Raw genomic sequence first — 11,387 nt, forward strand, 5'->3', positions numbered from 1 at the left:
CTTCCCACCACTCACCTGCAGGACGAAGATAGAAGGAGAAAGAGGGATGAAGGTAGAGAAACTCCTGCATTATTCACCCAGTGTCAGGGTAGCTAAGTGAGTGCTGGATTTTATAGGCAGAGGAGGGAAGGAGAGTTGCGAGGAGAGGGAAAGGTGAATATGTCATTCACAAGTTTGTACAAATGGGTAGTAAACCTCTTCTCTTTGCCATACTTTCCATGTGGTTGCTGTTCCCACAGCAGTGTGTGAACTCCTGCTTCTGGGGAGAAATGTTATCATTTATAGAAAATGTGATTTCCAGTTGCTTTGAGTTTTGTGGAGAAATCTGGACCAATAAAACAACTGGACAAATCTGCTGAGAAAACAAGGTTTTGTAATTAGGGTGAGCTGACCCTTTGAAACTGTTGGAAACTGTGCCAGGATCTCTCTCGCGCTCTGCAGTCATTTATCGGCATTAATTACGACATTAATAAGCAAACGCACAATGTAAAGAGCTGGCGTAATCTGCAGAAAAGCTCTCACCTTCTCTCCCCCCAAAAAACACCCAACACAACACTTTGTCGGGATCAAAACACTGATTAATTAGCCAGGAACAGAGGCAAAGAACGGAAGTGTGTGTTTTGGGAATGTGCTACAAATCCCTTATTTGTGTATTAATGGGGATTTAAAGATGAAACGAGACAACCTGGTTGGAGACTGGAGACTATTTAGACCGACCCAGGAGGGGCCCCCGTGCTGCTTACTTTTGGAAAGATGCAAGATAGACTCGCACTCACACACCCTTCAGACTCACTGGTGAGCATGTTTAGTTTGTCTGGAATATTCTTGTTACTGAAACGGCTCTCTTTTCCCTCTCTTTTCAGGAGTCCTTTAAGTTTTATGCAGACAAGCTGAAGGAGAGAGCTGCCAAAGGCCAGGCAGCAGAGAAATAAACACTCGTCATTCTCTCCTCATACCTCCATGCAAATCCCACTGTTTTCTTTTTTTTTTTCTTTTTTTTATATTAAGTTGTCCAAGCTGAAATGTTGAGTTTTGTGTTGTAACTGTTGGATCTTCAGACTCTGTCCACTGCAATATCGATAATTTCCATGAAGATGTTGAGAATGTACAGAAGTATTTATGCTAATAAACAATGATGAGTAATGATGATTCTGGGTTCTCTCCATTTATTTAGCACATTTTGACAGTTAGATCTATGTCTTGGTTAACTTTAAACCTCAGACTCCGATGACGTTTATGAATAGATGCAATGACTTATTTCTTGACCAGCTACCTCATTAAAATTATGTGTATTTTTGTGTGTTATGTAGTATTGTTGAAAGAATATTTTAATGAATTACACAAAAGGATGTAACCCTTCTTCAGTCAGTATTTTCAGGATTTCTACAGAAATCAAAGCAGTTTGATACAACCCATTTAATCTTTTATGTCTGTTTTACAACCTCAGGAAAATGTCTGCTTTGGTATTTTTGATGCAGTTATAGTGATCATATTTTGCTAGTGCATGAATTTATTGATATTTATATAGTTTTTGTCAGTCCGGCTTGGCAGCACAAAAAATATTTAACATTAATGATAAAGATGAGCTTCTGACTAATATTTTACAAGGTTTAAGTGACTTCTGGAGCCATTTTCAGAGAAAATGAAATCTAGCTAATGTTTTTAAGAGTCAAAGACATGCTGTACAGAGACATTTTAAGCCTTTTGTTATGTTTATCATTTTTTCCATCCATGACTAAAGGGGTTTCCATAGGTTTTGGAATATGTTTGTCAGCATTTTTGGTCATCAAACCTTTTAATGTTCCTCTTCCCTGACAACCAGGGTCTTTGAGTTAGATGCAATATCGGTGACAATGTAGCAAAAATGTACTTTATGTGAAAGAAAGTATAATTAATTTAGAAGAGAGATGTTGGCAGCATCCTATGTTTATGGCAGACACTTTTATCCAAAGCGACTTACACTCATGTAGCATAAGGAGGTCTTGCCTAAGGACCTGTACTGGAGGTAGTACCTTTCATGCAGATTCAAACCCCAATCACCCACATGAAAGGCAGCAATCTTACCACTACACTATCCAATCCTAAAGCAATGTGGTTTGTAAGAGATTAAAAACCAGTCTGAGAGCTCGCACTGATACCCAAATGTTACATTGTAATTAAGACGAAGTGGCAAATTTGCACACTTAAAAAGCTGGAATAGTTTGTTTTTTATTCATCTAATATTCAAGTGCTTCATCTCAAACAAAGTATTACACATCACATCAAGCTGAAATCCCCATTTGAAAAGTCACAAGTAACTACAGTAAATTAAAAAAAAAAGTCCAATCATTTCCAGAGAAACGTAATGGAGTTTAAGCGTGAGAAAATAACTGGAAATATTGAAGTAAATGGCACCCAAATGTAAACATTTTGAGCAGTGCCTTTTTGTGTGCGTGCGTGTGTTTACATAGTCTGCGCCTGTCTTTCAGGTGATCGTGTGTATTTATTTTGTTGTATTTTTTCTATCACCTAATTACAACGCAGCGAGCAGTCCTTATTAATCCAGCTGATTCATTCAAGTAATTAAACTGCACAAAAACAAAGTTGGTGTCTTCCCCAAGTGTTGTGGTGCTGTCACATGCGGGAGAAAGATATTAAAAGACTGCATTTAAAGAATCTGTATATTTAAATAGCTTAGCAGTGGCCTGCAACATCAGATATTTTTCCATAAAGTGGAAAGTTTTTCCTTTTCCACTGCTTTAACTGATAATGAAATCCAACAAAGTTACAGCAGCGTTTCTGCAGCTCTCATAAAGTTAAATGTACAGTGTTTAAAACCTTTTTAATACAATATTTGGTGGCTATGTGCAAGTTGAGTGTAACTAAAACTCCCTTGTATTTGAGTTATGTTTCAAAAGTCATTGTTAAATGTGAAGGGAAAACAGCCTCACACTTTTCACAAGACTAAAACTTGCATCTGCACGTGTGAAATCTTTGGACACAGTAGATTAGAAAGTTTATTGGCTTTCGTTTGATTTGGCACTGACTTTGCTCGACAGACTGTGTCAGGCTGTCTGACCCTCGGAAACACTCATCTGCTTGGCGCTGAGCTTTGTTTCGTGTAATGCAAGTTGTTGGCCCTGACAGAGGTAGGACTTAGATAACCCCATTGGTTGTTTACCAAGAAGATTGTGGGCTGGTTGACATCAGAGTGTCAGCTGGGCAGTGGAACTCGTTAGGTTTACAAATTAAAACACAGGAGAAATTACACAATCATCAGGAAATCCTAATATGAACCAGGGATTTAATTTAACTGTGTTTCTGCAAAAACATGTCAGCTTCTTTTTTACAAAGTATTTCTTAATTCAGAAAGAAATTAGGCGTATATCATTAGCCTTTTTAGATTATTAATGTGTTCGATGATTATTTTTTCAGTGATACGACACAAATAGTCATTTAAGTGGTTATGTGTTGCAGAAACAGCCCAGTATGGATAATAATTACTTAAGATTATTACATTACCAGTAACATAACATGTTTCAAGCAACAAAACCAGAGGAAAAGCATGACGACAAACATAAACACACTCAAGTAGTGCAAATTTGGACTCGAACCATGTTGGAAATATATTTAACCGGCCTTTGCACCAGTGCAAGAAAAAAAAAACAGTTTACATAACCTTCAATCTATGAGAACACAAGAAGTACAAGGTCTTTTTTCTGAGTGTGACTTACTAAATCTCTACAAGGCTTTTCTTTTTAGTGCTCCATACAGTTACACACATTGTTACAGTAAGCTTAATAATCTCACATACACACAATAAAAGATAATGCTGGGGGCGGAAGGGGGGTGAAAAAGGAACAAGCAAAAGCTGCAGATGGATATCTGCCAGTGTAGCTCTAATCATTCAACATGAGAGGAGAGCAAAAGAACATCAATCTGGATGTTATTGCAGTACTCTGCTGCCATCCAGCAGCAAACAGTGATACTGCAACTAGTGCTGGACCTTTTGACTATTTCTCAAATCCCTTCACTTCCTGAGATGCAGGATGCTCATATCGTATGCTTCTACAAATTCCAAGTATTCCAGCGTGACACTGAAATTATTAGAAAAGTGTAAATATTCTAAAAATACAACACCCCTAGAATAAAAACTTTTACCATGGTAAAACAAAAGAACAGTACAATGAACAGTGTGAAGTGTGTCGAACCAGTCGAACTACATCCCGAATGACTTCCTTCCATTTTGGCAATAACATTAACATGATGTGTGAGATTTCAGATTTCTTTCCAGTCTGATTGATGGAGCTGGCACAGTTTTCACCAGTCTTGGCTGGACTTCTGTTTGATGAATTTAAGGCAGAGGAAATAAAGCAACATGAAACCCAGACAGACTGCCACCATGACCAGGTAGCATGAGTACAGAGGGTACTGATTCATTTTCATGGCCTCCACAACCTGCAAGACAAATGTGAGGGTTTATCCTTAACAGTCCTCTTTTCCCTAAAGTTTGCCATCAGTTAAAGATTAAAAAGCACCCTGAATTGTAAATAAAATATAGTCTGGTGTCAGATAATGATTAAAACTAGCTCCAAATAGTTTTGTCATCTTCTTAGATAAATCAATCACTTTTGATGCATGACATATGACTTACAACATGACAGCTCAGTAAGATTCTGACCTTGTATTAACTTAACAGTTTTTTACTCACATGTATGCCATCAACATCAAAGGTAAAGTTTCCTATGGTGACAGAGTACATATTGTCTCTGAACTGCACCTGCAGCATGCCCTCAAAACCCCATCTCATGAACGAGGCGTAAGAGAACCATGAGGCAACTGGAGGGTAAAAACAGATATCACTTAATAATGCAACATTTATGGTCTGAAACTGTTCCCTACCATTGCACACATTCTTTAAGTATCCATCACATTTTTTATCTCGATACAACAAATCTGTCTCCTCACCCAGCCACATATTCTCCAGGCTGATGACAAAACCTCCAGTCAAATAGAAGACTGTGAACAAAGCGTTGCCCATGAAGGCGGAGATCTGCAGGGTGGGCAGTGCAGCAGCTACAAACAGAGCCATGGCTCGGCTACAGTAGACCATCAGCCAGATTATCAAGAAGTTGAGCAGGAAACGGTCTGGAGCCTCGTTTAGACCTGACAGCCAGTAGATGGGCAAACCATAAACCAAGGTGAACACACAGTGTTCTGGTAGCTCCCCCAGGATCTGGAAGTAAAGGAAACATATTTTCAAATGACAGATGCAGGTGTTGGCTCATATATGCATGCAGTCACATACAGTGCTTCTCATTTCACATTTTAGTACTGAAGCACACTGAGGTGTGACTCCAGCGTGGAGCGAGTCTGACCCCTGCTGGAGAAGCAGTTTTATCACTGGGGTTTACCTTGGCGAAGAAGTACGAGGTGACAGAGTACATGCCGTCCTCCAGCTCGTGGTAGAGCATGGCTCTCTCTGTGTGACCTGCAGAAAGCGTTCGTCAGTCTGATGAGAGGTCACAGTCCAACAGGGACAGAATGATAAACTGAGCAAACATCCATTTATATGGCTGTCAAAGTCTTTTCTTGAATTTAAATATTAATGTAATTTTATATAGTCTTTTTCTGAGTTGAGAGAAAATTACGATTTACACCCAGGGGATAGTTGCAATAATGATTTTTAATGGATTATGTGCACATGTGCACTGAAAAGGCAGAATATACAGGAATAGCAGAACCTGTCTACTGTTTCATTTAGTTTAATGATAACTTGTTAACTGCAAAAAGATTTGAAACTTCATAACATGGTCCCATCGGAGGATTTTGAAAAAATGCTGGATGACTTGGGGGCAGATAAATCTGTTTGCAGGTTTGGTTGAGATATCAGTCAGTTTGTATGTGTGTTGATGTGTCTATTTTAGACTTTTTAACTGCGTGCTGCTGCCTCGGCCAGGACACGCTTGGAAAAGAGATTTTTAATCTCAATGAGGCTTTTCCTGTTTGAACAAAGGTTAAAAAAATAAGATAACAAATGGTTTAATACTTTGTTTGCTTTCATTATTGATTATATTGTTTTTATTGCTGATTAACTACTTTAGTTTTGAAAGAAATATTTTGCTGTCTTTTTTTATATATATATATATTTTATAATTTCCTTGGAAAGGCAACATCATAGTATTCTGAGTAATACGTTAATTTGGAATCAGTTTCATAACTTTCTGATTTTGACCTAACTTAAACTTGACTTTGATTGCTGCTGGATGATAACTCAGAGTCCAAGAACTCAGTATCTGATTTTTATTAGAAATCTGATAACTTTGCGATACTGTTCAGAGCCATGTACACATGCACACACACACGTGCATATACATATATATGTGTATAAATATGTATATGCATGCGTGTGTGTGTGTGTAAATAAATGAATTAAATTAAAAATTAAATTAATTAATTAATACATTTGGAGATACTTTAGAGCAGTTTCAAGTTGAGACTCTCTTGCATGGTATTTTTTTTTATCTGGTTCCCAATAAACTCCACCACATTTATCTAATTTACAACAATTGATTCTACAATAATATAATGTGCTCAATTAACTCAATTAGAAAACAAAACCCAACATAAAGTTGCATATTTGACTATTTCTTTCCGTAAGAAATATAAAAAATGTTTAGAACTAAAAGAAACTGGTTAGTACTGGTTATAATTTTAGTTTAATTTTCAGTTTTATCTGTACATGCTTACATTTAGCGATGACGTCCAGCACCACAGCAAATGGGGTGAGAGCTCCAATCATGTAGAGGAGGGCCACCGTGTCCTGAATGTTCAGACGCTTTTCTCCTGCCCCATAGTACAGACAACCGACCAGCAGTGACATGAGGAGGGCCTCAAAGCCGTGAACCAATAAAGTGACCAGGTCTCTGAAGTCATTATACATGTGGCGCCTGAAGGAGAAGGTGACGAGAGGTCAGAGTCTGTGTGTCCCTTCAGAGTGCTGCGATACTCGTGTGTGTGCTCTTACCTGATCAGGATGGTGAACTGGTTTAACTTTCCAGGGAGCCTGTTCTTTTCTTTAGAAACAGTGATAACTTCCTCTCCTTCTTTCCTGCTTGGCTGCTGAGCGGTGCTGTAGATGAAGGGAAAATGCTGTGAGTTTTGTCCCCAGCTAAAACTTACTCATGAAGATTATTCAAACCTCCAGAAAAAGTTTCTCAAAACACAGCTGGGTTGGTCGCATTGTCTGTAAATGTGAATGTAAATGCCCCATATACATCCATGTAGGACACTGACGAGTAATGGTCTGGAGCCGTCCAAGACCCAAATATTTTCAGATTAGTATGACATATAACAATGAACAGCAGCAAATCCTCACATTAGAGAAGCTGTAACTGGAGAGGTGATGTGGCCACTCAACAAATTGTTTCAACTCTAATTTCTATAATTAAAAATACAAAATCACAGACACAGTCAAGCACAGGTACCTGTCAGTTTGTGTTGTGTTGGTTTCAGATGATTTCCACATGTGGTCGTCAGTGTCTCGGACCTTTTCGGTGAACTCCTCGGCCAGAAGTCTGACACGCTCCAAACACTCGGCTTCTCGCTCCGGACTGCGCCGGTCTATACTGATTAGGTCAACTAGACACACAGCGACAACGTGAGGCTTCAAGGTGTAGACAGATTTAAAGGAAATAATGAGGGAGAGTTTTTTACACTATGGATATTGAAGAAGTATTAGTATTTATCATTAATAGACCAACTGGAAATAACAAAACATTTTCACCTTGAAAGTCACTTCTGTAAAAATAGAGAATTATTCATATTCTAAGGCTAAGTATGGAGGGTTGGTAACAGCTTGACTGGCGATTGTTTTAAAAATCACACTAACCATAGAAGTCAGAGGGGTTGCAGTATCGAGGGCAAGGGTACCCCAGGGCAGTGAAGTATGGCACCATATCACGAGCTGCACCACAGTAAACAGCTGAGCCTGAAGACAGCAACACGACGAGGTCGAAGAGCTGGAAGATATCTGATCGGGGCTGGTGGACTGACAGCAACACCAGACGGTTTCCACGAGCCAGGCGGGACAGTGTGATAACCAGGTTGTGGGCTGTGAAGCTGTCCAAGCCTGAAGTGGGCTCATCCAAAATTAAAATACCTGAAAAGCGAAAAGAACAGACCAACAGTTGTTTAACACAGACAACTCTCTGCCAGTTTGTTGATAAATGCCACCTATGGGACCAATTTTAGTCAACCATTTTCTGCATCAAACTCTGTGTTTTAGCTGCAAAACCGAGGCGTAACCCCTCCAAAAATTCCCAACCTGTCAGCAGATCATTAAAAAGATGTAAGAAAGGTCTTTGCTTATTCTTTGTCTGAGACATGCTCATAGCCTCTAAGTTGGCATTAGACATAAATGTTTGCAAATTTCATAAATGACTACAAATCTGGGCTACAAACTAGGTTTTCTGACCAGTTTAGGAGCATTTTTCTTATTTTGTTTAGGAGGAAAAATCTGGTGAATCTAAATCAGCTTCTGAAATTCTCAAAATTCAGTATACAGAAAACAACTACATAAAAAGCCAGAAAAATAGATGGATAATACTCTTATTATTTGTATTCTACATAACAAGGTAACACAGAATCCCAAAAAACATACAAATAAGTTCCAAAAAGCTGTAAAGCCAGGGTGTTTATTTAGCTTTTGTTGTTCATAGGTGTAATTATAAGCTCAATTTATATAAAAATCTGACAAGCAACACGTGTAACTGTCATCTTTTAAAACCTTAAAAGAAAGTTTCAAACTGTTTCAAACCAGTTCAAGAAAATTTTATCAAGAAAAATCTTTTTTTTCTAACTTGAAATGTGGGTTTAGAGGAAAATCCACGTCTCTTACCAGGGTTCCAGAGAAGTTGGACAGCTATACTGACTCTTCTTCTTTCACCTCCAGAAACACCCCTCACATAGTCATTTCCCACTCTGGTGTGTGCACACTGTCGCAACCGCAGCTCTGCAATGACGTCATCCACCTGTGACAGGTAATAAAAGAAGAAGTTTAACTTGTTTTATTTGCTTTTTTTCACATTAAAAGTTAATCAGAATAATCTGAAGATGATCAATTGTTGCATACACCAGTTATTTTTGTTTGGGGATGGCTGCTGCTCTGTTTATTGATCATTAAATATTACCCTCTGGTCCCTCTGAGCTTGTGTAAAATCTGTGGGAAGCCTGAGTTTGGCAACAAAGCGGAGAGTTTCACGGACAGTGAGGTGAGGAAGAAGACGGTCATCTTGGCGAACATGAGCGATGCTTTTCTTAACCAGCTGCGGCGTGTTGGGTTTCCCATTAATCAGAATCTGACCAGAAGTTATTGTGCCACTCTCATCCCGACAAGTTATTATATCCAGGAGAGACGTTTTGCCACAACCTGGGAGAACATGAGGACTTATTTATAGTAATATATTCAGAATAGAAAAGGAAAAGAATCACGGTTTTGAGATGTTTTTTTTTTACTCAATGAATCTTTTCTCTTGCGGGCTCATTCCATAAGGACGTGAATCAGACTACACAGTGTATTGGAGACAGATCTCCTAAAGGGAATGCAGTTTTAAAAAAGTAAACATGCTTTTCCAGCTTTGAAAACCTGTAAAGTTTATTTTGAAATGCCTTACTTTAGACTTCAAGTCTTTATCCAAAGGCAGGTGGAGCAAATGGCATCACTCTAGTGAGCCTTACATTCCCTATTTTGATTAAAAACAGCAGTATTTAAACTCTTAGAGAGGTTTATGTCACCTGAGCTGCCGATGACAGCCAGCATCTGTCCGCTGTGAACTCGGAGGCTAAGTTTGTTGATGGCCGTCTGCTTGTTTCCTTTTATCTCCCACGGCAATTTGAACTCTGACAACCTCTCGTACCAGGGAATTTGAGCCGCTGTGTCTACCTGGAAACACACACATACACACATTAACAGAGTAAGCATATACAGTGAGAACATAAATAAAGAGGTATAACACAGGAGTTAGAAGTTACCACATAGTGCAGATTGTTGACTTCCAGCTCATTGCACCCTCCGCTGTAAGTGAAGTAGAGGCTGCTGTCCTCTTCAGATGAGAACAACTCTGTGTCCTGGTGCCGGTAAAGACAAATAGACAAGTCTGGGATTTTCATTTATTCAAGCAAATTTTTTAAATGTGTATTCATAACATTACTAAAAGACTTTCAGCTATAAAAACCATGGCCTATAAGAATGCATATAAACTGTTTTTATAGCTAGTATTTCTAAGTTTCTTTTCAGAATTGATTAAAGACTAAAAACTGTAATCAGACAGATTCATAATTTATTTGATATGTTAATGCGTTGTCTCTGCACACTAAACAGACGACAAGCAAGTCAACTTCTTATCAACTAATTCAACTAATCAACTAATTTATGGTTAGTTTAATTAGAAAAAAAATCAGTTCATATATTCTGAGACTAATTTGTTAAACATTCAGACTGCATGCATTTTTTTCTGTTCAACACAGTAATTTGGCATGATATTTGCTTGCGTGTTTGAAAGTGCAAATAGTTCTTCTTTGGGTCCAGAGTTCATTTAAAAAGCCCTATTATTCCCATTGCACAATCCTTAAATCTATTAAATGAAATAAATGCACCAATTTCCAAGTGAAGATAAAGAATGTGTTCACAAATTCCTTATCATTAACCAGTTGATATTATATCACAAAATATTGAACAATATATATACAATATAGCGCTGTTACAGCATTAGTTTAATGTATTTTTGAAACGATACATAGGAAGGACCACATTTTTGTAAGACATAGAGCTGTATGTCTTTAAACTTTGATTCAAAATGTGGTCATAAAATCCAAGTTAAATTCCAGGCAATGGCGAATTATTGTACAAGTCTCCTGATAACTGGATGTAAAGCGTTCGAAGAGAGGGTTTCAGGAAATGAATTTTATTTGAATAAATGTATCTTTACTTTTGAAGAGTAGAACAAACCATTTTTTTAAGACAGCTGAAAAAGGTACAACTTACCTGTGAACTGATGTTATTATGATGGAGGACAGTTTCTGTACCCATGTTGATGGAAGCTACCGGGTCAAGTTTGCGTGGTCAAGAGGTCAGTTCCCTCCTTTTCCCTCTTCTGTTAGAATCCTGTTTCTTACTATATGGGTATCTGCTGTTTTTCCCGTTCCCGTTTTCCTTTAATTTCTCTGTTAAGTTGTTAAACTCCAGTTCAGCTGAGGATCTCCTCTCACGAACCTTCTTTCTCAAGACGTCAAAGTTCATGCCGTGTCAGTTTTTCACCTGCCTTTTCCTGTCTGCCATAGCTTTTCCAGCTACAGCCAACAATAAGAGGAGTGAGAAGAGACTGACAACCTGTGAATCTACTCAGCAT

The 11,387-nt window shown here is 38.3% G+C and overlaps 2 protein-coding genes across 2 annotated transcripts in view; one reads left to right on the plus strand and one right to left on the minus strand.

Annotated features, from left to right (window-relative positions):
• The window catches only part of lrpprc (leucine-rich pentatricopeptide repeat containing), a 59,242-nt gene extending 58,093 nt beyond the window's left edge, over nucleotides 1–1,149 (plus strand). Inside the window, exon 38 of the mRNA XM_072390703.1 lies at nucleotides 864–1,149. Coding sequence (XP_072246804.1) covers nucleotides 864–932 — 69 coding nt within the window. The 3' untranslated portion in view covers nucleotides 933–1,149. The remainder of the gene's footprint in view (nucleotides 1–863) is intronic.
• Nucleotides 1,150–3,562: 2,413 nt separating this feature from the next.
• Nucleotides 3,563–11,371, minus strand: abcg8 (ATP-binding cassette, sub-family G (WHITE), member 8). Its single transcript, XM_072390704.1, has 13 exons — nucleotides 11,024–11,371; nucleotides 10,012–10,107; nucleotides 9,775–9,922; nucleotides 9,171–9,409; nucleotides 8,879–9,011; nucleotides 7,871–8,140; nucleotides 7,467–7,620; nucleotides 7,007–7,111; nucleotides 6,730–6,929; nucleotides 5,394–5,470; nucleotides 4,948–5,215; nucleotides 4,691–4,818; nucleotides 3,563–4,437 (listed from the first exon to the last, which is right to left on the minus strand). The coding sequence occupies exons 1-13, from the start codon at nucleotides 11,066–11,068 to the stop codon at nucleotides 4,300–4,302; spliced, it is 2,001 nt and encodes a 666-aa protein (XP_072246805.1). The 5' UTR covers nucleotides 11,069–11,371; the 3' UTR covers nucleotides 3,563–4,299.
• Between the last annotated feature and the right edge of the window lie 16 nt (nucleotides 11,372–11,387).

The sequence above is a fragment of the Leuresthes tenuis genome, unplaced genomic scaffold, assembly GCF_036924035.1.
Source record: "Leuresthes tenuis unplaced genomic scaffold, fLeuTen1.0.hap1 SCAF_8, whole genome shotgun sequence".
Classification (NCBI taxonomy): domain Eukaryota; kingdom Metazoa; phylum Chordata; class Actinopteri; order Atheriniformes; family Atherinopsidae; genus Leuresthes; species Leuresthes tenuis.

Coding starts and splice junctions, on each gene's coding strand:
- abcg8 (XM_072390704.1), bottom strand. CDS start 11,068: ATGGGTACAGAAACTGTCCTCCATCATAATAACATCAGTTCACAG. Junction 8,141..8,878: donor CCAACTTCTCTGGAACCCTG/GTAAGAGACGTG, acceptor TTCGCTTTTCAG/GTATTTTAATTTTGGATGAG. Junction 7,621..7,870: donor CAACCCCTCTGACTTCTATG/GTTAGTGTGATT, acceptor CTGTGTGTCTAG/TTGACCTAATCAGTATAGAC.